This window comes from Equus asinus, chromosome 12 (genome assembly GCF_041296235.1).
Source record: "Equus asinus isolate D_3611 breed Donkey chromosome 12, EquAss-T2T_v2, whole genome shotgun sequence".
Taxonomy (NCBI): Eukaryota; Metazoa; Chordata; class Mammalia; order Perissodactyla; family Equidae; genus Equus; species Equus asinus.
This window is the reverse complement of record NC_091801.1, coordinates 22,861,336-22,874,661: the sequence shown is the minus strand read 5'-3', so window position 1 is coordinate 22,874,661 and position 13,326 is coordinate 22,861,336. Positions and strand designations below refer to the sequence as shown.

Sequence of the window (13,326 nt, the reverse complement as noted above, 5' to 3'; positions counted from 1 at the left end):
ATGAGTACGCAGTTTTAAATTCATTATCTATAGTGTCTAAAATGATAAGTACATTTTTTTCTGCTTATATTCAACACTATGAAATCAGTATTCCTTTAAGCATGTTTTCTGTTAATTTATGTAGGGCCACTCAAGCCAACATATATGTTGTCCATGCTCAGAGGGGAGAGAGTAATTAATGCAATATACAGGTAATTTCAAATCTCACGTGACACGCTGTTTTAGACTTGTTTTACATAAAGTTTAATAGAGCTGCTAGCAAAATGTTTGAATTTCACCTTCTTACCCTCTCATTAGGAAATCATAAGAGAAGCAAGATGTTTACTGTATAATGTAGTATTTAAGCAGAAACAAAGAAAATGAAAGATTTCTTTAATAAAATGTCAAAGATGTTTTTGCCCATCAAAATCATGTAAAACTCACATAGCACAAAACGTTATTCAATACTTCCCGAAAATCTTATTAAAACCTTATAAAAATACAGAATAGCATTCACACAGAATGAACCAATGGAGTCCTCATTCTATTTCAGTGCTATTCACAGAGCAGCACACAATGACAGAACAAGAGCAGAATGCTTGTGCAATGTTTCTCAAATACGAAAACTCTCATTCAATAGTTTAATTTCCCTCTCTAGATCAAGAAGTAAAATTATACTTTATTGGCCATTTATTTCATAATTTTTTATGGAAAAATAAAATGGTGAAAATTCTATTTTCTTCCCAGGAATTATTCAGGTGGGATACAAAGTTAAAATATTAAAATTTCCTAATCTTAAAGTTAAAATACAAATCACAAAACAGTGCAGAAAACATAATGAAAGTCTCACCTGTTAATGTTTTCCAAAAACAAACTAGCAACAATAGGCCAAGCATTTCAACACAAAAGACTATTACAAGTTTATATAGAAAAACATGCACTTTCCCTATGCCCCACTCCCTAAATCTCTACACGTGAACAAGAAAAACCACTGGGATATAAACTAAGGCTGTAATAATAAGCTGTCAGCCTACACAGAATGGTTCACAGATACAGTACTTTTTAAAGAATTAAAATATCAAACGGCAAATTCTACACCAACATAACACAGTGTTCCAGATTATAAGTCTAAGTTTTCATTTTACTGAAAACTCCGACTTTGATCACCCAAGCTATTATCGTGCTCTAAGACAGAGCGTCATCAGAGCTTTCAGAGAAATGAAATCATGAATGAATTCATCTTTTTTTCCAATAGTAACTGAAAGATTCAAGCTAAGAAAGATTTTAGGTTGGAAGGTAGGATGTGTATATGTAAATTTAGATATAACAATATCATGATACTGTTATAATATATAGTCTTAATTTAAAGACTCTTCCAAAGTTTTGATAACGAAAAAGAAATTACTTAAAATTATAGGCCTGAGGCAGAAAATTCTTTAATAAAGTTTTGATAAAACGACTTATGACCAAAGGTGCACCAAAACCAGAAAGCAACAATGTTTAGCATTAGTAGCTGCATTTACATCACATATCTAGAAAATGGCATGCATTTTCAAGCATTCAACTTGATTCACTCAAGGCTAATTTAAAAAACATAAAATACCTTTAGCCTTAGCTTTTCTCTTGGCTACCCCACCAGGTCCTTCTGCTGGTATTTACAAGATGAAAACAGATTATAAAAAGAAAATATTAATGGAATTAAAAATTAAGTATCTATAAAATAGTTAAAATCGATGCATCTATGAAACAAATTAAGTTCCTTAAATTCACCATTTAAAAAAATACACTCCTTCAACATACAAATATCTATCATTTGTATGTCATTTTAGAACCTTACTTTCCTTAACTATAACAGAAAAACACATTGTAATCAGCCTATGACTAAGTCAACTTCACAATCTGCCTTAGACCTGAAAGACTCGTAGGCTTTAGAAATGCCTAATCACCACCGGAAACGGCGTCCATCTCAGTGGCACCTGGATAGGCACTGGGCTTCTGCTCGGACACAGATGATCGTCACAAACTACAGGGTGGAAAGGACCTGGAGACTTCACTTCCCCACTCAATCACCACGGCCATCCAAAAAAGGACAGCATATTTTGACAAAAGTTTAATCTTTACTCTTTGAACAATCATTGCTTTTTTCCCCCCATAGTTTCAAACTTTCTTTATAAAAGAAATTACACAAGAGGCCAGCCTAGTGGCACAGCAGTTAAGTTCGCATGTTCCACTTTGGCGGCTCAGGGTTCGCCGGCTCGGATCCTGGGTGCAGACCTAGGCACTGCTTGTCAAGCCATGCTGTGATAGGCATCCCACATATAAATTAGAGGAAGATGGGCATGGATGTTAGCTCAGGGCCAGTCTTCCTCAGCAAAAAGAGGAAGATTGGCAGATGTTAACTCAGGCCTAATCTTCCTCAAAAAAAAAAAAGATTACACAAGCAGATAAGAATTACACTATTACATAAGTGTCTTTACTTTTTTACTCTTCATCTAGAAAACTTTGCAAGGGCTTTCTATTTTCTCTCTTGGCAAATGAAAAATTGTGATGATGGGTTTATTTTTAACCTTCTAACAAACTTCAATACCATCCACCTATCAGTACCCTCCCATTCGAATGTGGCTGTGCTTAGCATCCCAGTCAACTGATGTTCCCAAATCTATCGCCTGGTCACACAAATGCTATTTTATACTCATTTATCAGCAAACTTTCCAAAATGGCATTCCAAGTTGCCAATTCACCCCCTAGGCATATTAGGGTGGGAGGTACGGTGATTACTGCTCATTTCTTGTAGGGACAGCACCATGTACAATCTGTCACTCAACAACTAAGGTCTACTGTGTTGTCTCAAGAAAGCCCCCAAACCCTTTTATGCTATTCCTGCTGGAAACTGTAGAACTCACTCTATATGTTTCTCAACACCGTAACCACACCCCCACATTCAGTATGAGATGTTTTCACGCCTATTCTCTTATATTGTTCAAATCATCCTCCATTCCTAAATTCCTTTCCCTTTCTCTACTCATAGTAATTTGTTTCCATCAAATGAGATAGTCCATTTGAGAATGGCAATTTATTTTGATTGAAATATCACCATCATTATTCTGAGAAAAAAGGTGTAAGTCTGTCTTACTACTGACTATATAAAAAAAGAAATGTGAATTAACTGTTCCACATGGCTATCTATATCTGTCCAATTACTTGATACACATATATACCATAATCAGTGTGTGTGTATGACACTTTTCAGAGACAAAACCTGATTCTTTCCTAAACTCTATTAAAAACAGCATGCCGATACTGTAATACTGAAAGCTATCTTGGACCACTCCCCACTAAAGTTTATTTCAGAATAAAATATCAAACTTATTCTTGTAATACCAACTCTTAGACACATGGGTATTATCCAAAGAGCACAAGAAATCAGACATAATAAAGCATTAAAATGCACTTTTAGTGATGCTAATGTCCCCTCTTGATTCCTGCATGTTCTCCAAATGCAGACCCAGATTTTCCAATTCAAAGCAGAGGGGAGGGAATGGGACTACCAACCCCTGACTCCCACTGTTATGACATATATAGTCAAAACCTTCTAAAAGTCAAAAGAGCAGTTTTGGGAAAGAAGGCATGAACAACAGTTCAGGATGAGGACACTACTGAATTACATTAGTTACTAAACGTCTTGTAAGGTTCTTCAGATTACAGTTTTACAAGCATAGAAGAGGCGGTCACATTACAATGAGAAAACACAGGTGAAGAGAAAGGTGAGCAAAAACCCAGGGTGCTCATGAGGGTCTCTCTTACCTCCTTAGAAGAAACTGATCATATGTGGAATTTCCCAAGATTCTGATAGGGGAGAAAAGGAATAAGGGTTTGAAGGACTTTATCTGTGTCTGTATGTTTTGAAGGCTAGAGGAAGCACTGGCTTGTCTACAGGAAAAAAAAACTGAGTTAGCGAGAGAGGGGAGAAATGATGTGGCCAGAAGGAGCAGGTGCAGACACAAGGGAATAGGCTAGCTTTGGAAACCAGAAGATGAAACATCTGCAAAAATGACCAATGAGAGAGGAAATGACTCAAGAAAATTCTCAGCGTAAAGAAATGTTGTAAAGTGTAGGAGATGAAGATAATGGAACCCAAGCCAGAGGTAACTATCTTGGTAAAGCAGAAAGCAAAAACACCTCTACAGAAAAACAAAATGACCCTGAAAGATGGAAGAGTGTAGAAAAGGTTTTGAATACGTACTAAAGAGAATAACAACTCTGTCACAGAGAAGAGAGCACCTCACAGAGGTTTGAGTCAGGTAAATTGAGAATAGGTCTTTTCCCAACAACGTGAAGCCCAGCGGTGGTCCAGGTTTGGCGACAGCATGCAGAGGAAATAAACAAGTGTGGGCACAAGAGAGAAGTGGCCTCAGAGAAAACCACAAGGCAAGTATGTAAGACTTTGCTTTCACATAATTCCGAATTCTACTCGGAATTAAATTCTTATCATTTGTAACTACGGTGGACTCTTCCTACAGTGTGAAAAATCAACAAGTGTGCCTTACTTTTCTCCTCCTCTCTGTTACCATAGCCAATGCTCAAGGGGTAAAAAGGGAACAATTCCATCAAATAATAAAATTCTTGACAATAGAATAACTCCTTACAAATAATTTCCAAGTAGTATGGAGAAAATTATATCATTAGAGCCTGAAAAGGAAGCATCTTGGTATTCTATAATCCACTTGGATAAAAGTTGTTTTTATTGATAGAATATATTCCAACTGAAGGGAGTTATCAAAGAAGCATCAGGATGTGGTTAGAGTCCAAGAGAATGGCAAAAATCACTCATCGCTGTGTCATTTACCTCCTTTTTGCCCTGTACATTTATTCTAATGGTTTTTAAGGTGATCAGTGTTAACAGTTCTGTGGACTATTTGGGAATTTTTATACAGAAATTTGAAAAAGATGGTCTTATATTCTTCCCTTAGAGCATGAGGGAGTTGCCTAAAGGAAATTAACGTTATTTTGGAAACTGCCTCAGGGCCACTATTCCATACACATTTTCAAAATGAAACGTTCTGTATGAAATTAAAGTGTTGAATCATTAGGCCAACTGTATGACCTGTGGTTCCGCCACATGCAACAAACTTAACGTCAGGATACTGGGTCCATTACAGAAATCCCAGCAGCTACTGAAGACTTTCAGAGTTGGCCACAGAATTGGTAGCCTGGGTATCACTCATACTGAGGTCATTTCAGTCACGCCCATAGTCTGGTGAGACCAATGAGTCACTTTCAGTCTCAGCTTCTCATCTTCTTCCTTTCCATACTGAAACATCATAATTTATTTCGACATTAATAGACTCCAGAGAGCAAAAAGAGGCCCCGAATGCCTAAGTAAAGGTTCTCTGAGCTAGGCAGTCTGTTGCTCTAGAATGGATGTCTAGTCTTGGTAAAATGTTTGTCAGGACACTACACCAATTCTTCTATTTTTAAATAAATGATATAACAATATTATCAGAGACATTTTTGAAAAAAGGAAGCTACAAACCTTCAACGCTCTATGATAAGTGGGGAAAGGAAAATTAGAACATAAGAGAATTGAAAGGCCACAAGGTTAGAAGAGGCTACATCCAGAGACTGAGGGTTTGGATGAAGAAAAAATGCAGACTCAAATACAACTGAGACATTGGAAAGGTCACCTGAAGACCTCCGATAGCACAGGTCAGTTTCTTGCATAAACTTCAAAATGTCATTTCTCTTGAAAAAAATATGCCCAACAATTTTTTCACTTATTAAAGCTGGTTTTCAAAAAAAAAAAAAAAGAAAACCTTCAGTGTTTTATTTTGCAATGGGTAACTCCTGAGGTTCTCATTCATAAGAACTGACCCCACAAAATACTTAATAAATATTACATGTTAGGCTCAGCTTTGAGGTGGGATTCGAATGAAGCCTAAGACCTGGTTCCTAACTTCCAGGAGTTCAGAAGCTAGTCAATATCCACTCCTATGTATTACATGGTTTTCTCAACAAATAAGAGAGGCAGAGAATTCAGCATATTGTTCCATCAATCAACTTGTGATAATAAAGTCTGAGTCACTAGATTTCATAAAAGCGCTCCAAATACGCATTGTGATCAAAGAAAATTCCACAGCCCAAATTGCAGAAAACTTGTTTTACAGATGAGAATCTTATCTAGAAAGAGTCACTGAATATCAGTCCCCAAAAGGTGTAACTGCCAAGGGATCAAATTAACTATCTATGCCTATAGCTGCTTTTTGATAATTTTCCAAAGTTATAAACATTAGGATAGACAAGGAAACATTTTGTTCATTCTAACTGACTGTAAATAAAAACAAACCAGAATTTCAACAGAAAAAAAGTTCTTTCATGTCTGGATACAGCTCTGTAAGACGGAGGTAATTTCTAGAATAAAGACTCCAGTACAAGATGAAAACAGCAGGATCATCCGGCATTCCATTACCTCCGAGGCATCTGCATGATTCCCACAGGCAGCAAGCTGGCAGCTGGGCCTCAGCACCTAGAAGACGCTTCTTCAACTCACTTACATCCACCACTCATGTCCCAGGGAAAACAAGAGCTGAAAGAAGCCAGAGTGCAGGAAAGAAATCCCCAGTGCCACTGCTTTGTTTTTGCACCAAACTCCAGAGAATGCAGTGCCTTCTTAACCGGACAAACGGCAGTGCGTCCGTCTGAGGCAGCAAGGGCAGCTCTGAAGAGACAGCACCACATCTGAGTACACAGCGTATTCCGCAAAGTTCCTTTGGTTGTTCAAAATTAGAAAAGCAGAGTAAATATAGCACAACTTAAAATTCTGTAACTATAAATAAATACTCAAATGTACAGAATACAATTGTGCCTTTGTAAGTAACTTGCTAAGTTTAAAAGATGTAAGCTAGGAAAAAATATATATCATGAAACAGAAAATTACACAACAAATCCTTAGAAAAATAAGAATTATATATAACAAATAAAATTTAGGTGAAGTAATTTTGATCAGCTTCAAAATACTCTACACCAGTTTTGCAAACAACTTTATTTTCTTTCACCAAAAAAAGCCTTAGGCACAAGTTGAAGGAAGTCACAGAAGTCAGGGGTTCACCAGCTACTGGATTTTACCTGCATCAGAGGCTTTTCAAAAGGGCTGATTACTAAATAAATGTCTATTTATTATCTTACAACCTAAATACTAAACAAATAGGGAGTACTAAATAAACAGCTAATCATTCTCTCACATCCTGAAAGCATAATTAATTTCTGTACATAAAACGTGCATTAGTATCATGACCAAAAAAACAGAGCCTGATGAGAAGTTAATGATTCCATTTTTAACACCCAGATTTAATTATTTAGTTCTCATAAACTGATCAAACATCTAGAGTTAGTAGCATTAAAACAGAAGACTACATTACAAAGTGCGTCTCAGACATTTGGCGAAGTGAACTTCACTGAGAGTGAGACCTAACACTGCTTGTGAAGTTAAACCTCATGAACTTCCCAGTACCCGTATTCACAGAGGAAGAATCAAAAACTGCAGACGGAGGTTGCATAAACTTTCAGGAAGAACATTATTAAATCATATCCATTTGTTCCAGAATATTAACATTTCAAAATCGAAGCTTTTGACTGTCAGAAACATTAACAGAATGAAGCATTTTTCCTGAATAATTAGCGAAAGACAAACTGGACTTTAACAGCCATTTAATCTTTAGGAGACCAGCGTCCACTGTGCAAGAGGCACATCTATTTCCAAAAGTAGCTTTAGAATAATGCTTTTTCCCCCTAAGATTAGAAAATGGACGGTTCTCCCTAAGACACGTAAACAGCGAGGAGAGGGGGCAGCTGACGTGCTCCCTGCGTTCCGATTTGACACTTCTACTTTCAGGCTATCATGTGCCTAGCCCACAAGAGTGATTTCTAACGACGAAACCAAATTTGTCATATTCTTCTCTGAAAAAAATGGGTGAATAATTCACTTACTGAAAGCAATTTGATTAAACGTGAAAAAAATAAAGAATGAATATTTGAAAAGTATAGAAATTATTACAGTTAAGCAAAATGTTAAAAAATGCAAACGTTTCCGAATTTTAAGCTCAATGAAGAACCAAAGCTAAGTTTCATAGAAACTCAAAGAGATTTAAAAACATGAAACGCCCCGCCCTAAGAGGTAACAGAAACCAGAGGGCTTAGGTCTTATCAATTTCAAGCTGTAAGAGCTTCATGAGGGAGGAAATGGATGAAATCTCATTTTAAGAAATGCATGTTACAGATGACAATACAATTGCTTTTGCTGTTACTGAAGCAAACATTTTAAATGAATTGATTCAAAGGTGTTTTTAAGGTTTTCTAATGGAAAGAACTTATTCTCCTAAAAAGAATTACCACTTTAATAAATTTAACTTATAAATCTAAAAATCATATTATACCTAAGCCAAAGTTGATAGCCAATTAATAAAGTAATACAGGAAAAAAATGGAAAAAGACTATTATTTAGGATGAATAATTTTAATCTGTACAACATTACTTAAGATACATATTCACATTTTCCCTCTTGTGTAATACACCTACTTTAAAAAAAATACAAATTATTCTCTGGATGTGTATTTGAAAATTAAATTAAAAATAAATTTTGCTTTCATAGACAGAAATATTCAGACATACTACTATCTGAATACAGTAATTTAACTATCCTAAGGCAAAAACAAGGAGTTATTTTCAAATTATTTTAAAAGCACCATTAATACAGAATTTTCTATTGAAATTTGTATTAAACTATCTGACAAATCAGTTAACTTAAATTACAAAAGAAAAAATCAGCTTTTTTAAGAGCCATCATTTCACACATCAGTCATGTTAAAGATCAACAGAGAAGCATTTGTGAATCATGCTAGAAATATTTTTATAATAAAGTCCATTATAATCATTTTAATCAATAGTGTGTTAGAAAGACAAGCATCAAGGGTTAATCACAAAACAATTTGCTATTAAGTTTCTAAATTTAGTTCAGTGAATACATAAATTGAAACAAAACAATACAGAAACAAATTATACCACCAAGGAGATCATTCTCAATGCACCTTGTGCCGCTACTACAAGAACCAAGAACACTACTTTCTTCACTAGACGTGGGAGAGCTGAGCAAGCAACAAGCTAGGAGCTGTACTGGGGGGAAGATCACGTGGTTGCCTTGTATTATACATCACAGCTGCCCCACTGCATGTTTAAGCCCTGGGTGAGCAAAGGAAAGTAAGAAAAAGGAGACTGCTTCGGGTTTTCTTAAGCCAATGACTTCAGTCCCTGAATCAAAGTTACTGGTTATGTAAATCCAAAATGACACAAGTCTTTCCCTGAACCCCTTCATTCTGTGACGTACCATCAACACCATCTGTGGTTTCGCTTTCTTCTTCTTCTTCTTCTAGCATTTCAAAAGGAGTCATTATATCATAGAGAAATGAGAGGAAACCATAAAACCAATCTGAACTTTCCTCTGCTAAAATATTAAGGACTTCCTCAAGGGAATCAATATTTTCATTACTGCCATCTTTGGTCAGGCCTACATAAGAATAAAGGAAGAGAGAAAGAGAAAATAAGGAGAGCAGTTAGGCAGAAAAAGCAGCTGAGGAAGAGTGATCTCAAAAAGGGTGTGCATCATGCTCACAGAAGTTTACAGAAAAGATATTTTGAGAAATAAAGAAATCAACTAAGATGCACACCTTACAATCAACTCTCAATCATATGTGCTCAAGGAAAGGCACAGTTTGACCAAGCCTTACCATTCCTACCAGCCTCTAACCAGGTTTGCCTTTCTCTCATTAGAGAATCCAAAGCTGAAAAACACAAATTGTATCAGCCAAAATCGACTGACGACTGGCAATGGGAAGAGTGAACGAAAGCAGTACGAGGGTAAAAAGACAGATATTTCTGACAACCTCCAGGTTTGCCCATTTACCAACCAGATATTATCGAGAGTTGATTATACAAACATTTACATATATCAATACACATTCACTGAAAATAGACAGGTTCATTTCCTCAAACTTTTCCCCATAGGACCTGGAGTTAATGTAAGAAACTCTGGAATTAATATAAATAGCAGGATTACTGTTCATAGCCTCCATAGATGGGTAGAAATGTACTCAAATTACGTAATTCAGATAACTCAAAATTTAACATTATAAAATACGTTAGCTCTATAATGCTCTGGCTACTGACTCATGGTCCTATAACTCTGGCCAATAAGAGTCAGCTATTAATAATAATTAATTCTGCCTACCAATATGAAATGTGATCAGGCCTTAGCGAGTCATCTGCAATAGGAACACTTCAAAGCTCTCTCCCCACCAGCCCATGAAAGTCATTTCTATGGCAAAGACCCTGACTCTCGTTTTCAGTCCTGTTCCCAAAACAGGCCCCCGGGACGAAAAGAAAGCAAAGCGCATATTGTTTTTATCATTTGTTTTTTTCCTGTGAAAAAACAGGCAGGAAAGTTCTCCTGGCTTCTCTAGGCATTCAAGTTCGCTAATACTGCCCCAATCTACGCAGCAAGACCCATAACTCCACCCTTGAGAATAACGGGTGGAAGGTTCTGGCTGTAAGAAATGCAAACATTCGTGACTTTAGAGCTTTTCAGATTATAACCACTAAGGCAGTATTTCAGGCTTTGGCAACACAGAATGTCTCCACGCAGCACAACTACCAGCAGTCAAGACTGGCAGGTACAGGACAATAAGACAACTAGTATAAATATCAAATATTACAGTGAATTTTCCCCACTTTAGTCCATAGAAGAACTGCATCATGCCATTCTTCACATATTAGGGGGTAAAAAAACACAAAGTGTAGTTGGTATTTAAGTTATGTTTGACAAACCCAGAATGCTTTTTCCCTGAATTTAACACTTGACAAGTGCTGTGAACACAGGAGAACTGCACTCCCCCGACCCAAGGCTCTGTGGGAATAACACTGTTTCTTCTTCCTGCCTTAAAACACTATAGCTGTACATTGAGAATAAATATTTTTATTTTTCTCCATTTTCCAATATGAGTACTCCCAAGCATCGAATATAAAATATAAAACTTTACCGCCCTTCAGTATGACAGCTGATGTGTATGACAAATATGCAAAAGTATTTGAATGAAAGTATTTACCCAACCATGAAATCTTCCTATGGTTCTTAAGAGAAAACACTAGTCCAAAGAGGAAAAGAAAATATTTTGGATATACAATTCCTTCTCCACCTCTAAGAGTGGGCCAACCCACAGAGCAGGTGTGAATGCCTTACACCGGGCAAGGTCCAGTCCTCTCCCTTCCACTCACTCATGCACCGTCTGGTCTGCAAATATTTGTCAAAGCTCTAGGAACTGTTGACTGGCTTTCCTTTTGTTCCCCAGCCATATCTGGTATGGTGCCAGCTAGGTGCTAGTCATAGGACAAAAGGATAACCGTGTAGTTCTGAGGTGGCGTTACTCTAAGATGATGCTACTCTTGGCATTTAGTCCTCACATCATTTTCCTGTTGATTTTATTTGGGAAACAAGTTTTCAAAGAATATATTTTCAAACAACGTAGTTTTCAATAATCAAAACCAAAATCAAAGATACTTTAGATAATTTGGCCACAAAAGTAGGAAGCTACATAAACTAGAACAGACTTAGAATATTTGCAAAGTGTATCGTAAGGGCCATGGCCAGAAATAATGAAATAATAAAATTAATGATGGCTATCGATCTTGATTTACTCACACATATTTCATTCTCTCTTTACATTTCACAAGAAAACTCATACCTTAAAATGTAAAAGAAATGTAAACATGAAGGTATACATTTCCTCAAATTGGTAAGATTTGGATATATGCAGATTTAAGAAACCAGAAAGACGTACTAATGAAATAAATGCCAAATCTGCAAAAATTCAACATAACTTACAACACCTACCATGCCAAGCTCTCCTCGATGTCTGACTTTCTACTCTCATCCTTCCCTTTGGACTCCCTCTGCCTTAATCCAAAACCCTTCCCCTTGAGCTGCCTCTCCAATGAGAATGAACCCAGAAAAGCGTGGCTTCTTTTTTGGTATACACTCGCTGAATCTGCTCCACCCATAACCTCTCCCTGAACATACAGAGCCCACTAATGTCTCTGATCTACAAAACTTCACCAGCTTCTTAGAACCACCTGCCAGTAACAGAGCCACAATGAAGCTACAATAACCTCACAAACTAGAAAAGAACTTCAGCCATAAAATTCAATTCCAGTCAAGGTTAGATTTCATGCAGAGAATTCAAACACTACAGAAATGAAATGAGGTGAGAGGACATAAGTGAGCCTGACAATTTATTTTCAGTTTGTTTCATGCTTCCTAAAGCAACAAGTCAGCTGTGAGTCAGTACATATATATGGTAAAATACTTTCTCTTAGCCTTTGTGCATTTAGCAATCAAATTACCAAAATGAACTCTCAGATTCAGCAAATTTGGTTCGACTTCCAAGTATACAATTTTTGTAAAAGGAACAAATTAAGATTTGCCCATACCATTTGTGCGTTTTCCTGCAAATGGCAATGGCCCTTCTAAATTACAATTAATTAAACTCTTAATGTTGCTTAAAAACCTTAAGGGGAATAAATTTTTAAAATCTAAAATACCATACTAAAAATCAAGTTATTAATATAAGTTTGCTATAGAAATCTGTGTATTCTACAGAAGAAATAACATGTTCTAATTTTTAATAGTTGGCATTTCCTAGCTGACAGACCAGATAGCAGATTTTAAGCCCCTCTCCCCCAAAAAATCAACAAAATATAGTAGATGAGGAGCAATATTATTTCTAAAAATAAGGCAACTTGGCCCACATGAAGTTATCTTTAATACAAAAAGCTTCACTAGGCAGAATCCAACATTTAAAGTAAAGTAATATAATGGAGTAATAAATCACTTAAGGGCAAGCAAATTAGCATCATTCTGATATAATTTCTATATAATTTCCTTTCTTTCACATGCCTAGGATTATAGACTTCTGAGGATTTACTACATTTATAGAAACTCAAATTTAGATATGGAATGACAGAATTACATACAAAATTCTATTAAGGCTAAGATGGGGAAAGAAGTGTCATGGATAGCAAGCTTCCACTGCTAAGTAGCAAACATAATTCCCACTGAGTAGTAATGAGAAAACATACACTAACATGAAAATTAAGAAGCTTTATTACATATAATCACAACTAAAACCTTTTTTTTCATATTTAGAACTTACTGCTATTAATCTACTGAAAAGTTTCATTGGTTACAGATGCGGCATCGTCTCATTTTTTCACAACCGTAAAATATACACAAAATTGTGTGACTAG

The 13,326-nt window shown here is 36.2% G+C and overlaps 1 protein-coding gene across 24 annotated transcripts in view; it reads right to left on the bottom strand.

Annotated features, from left to right (window-relative positions):
- The window catches only part of ASPH (aspartate beta-hydroxylase), a 208,407-nt gene that overhangs the window by 154,281 nt on the left and 40,800 nt on the right, over positions 1–13,326 (bottom strand). For 5 of the 24 annotated variants that reach the window (XM_044780224.2, XM_070481205.1, XM_070481199.1 and 2 more), the window contains one exon: positions 1,583–1,624. The exons of 15 other annotated variants lie outside the window; for them this stretch is intronic. In XM_044780224.2, coding sequence (XP_044636159.1) covers positions 1,583–1,624 — 42 coding nt within the window. Of the gene's footprint in view, positions 1–1,582; positions 1,628–13,326 lie in introns of all 24 variants that reach the window. 4 more of the 24 variants (XM_070481186.1, XM_070481193.1, XM_070481197.1 and 1 more) reach the window with 1 other exon arrangement.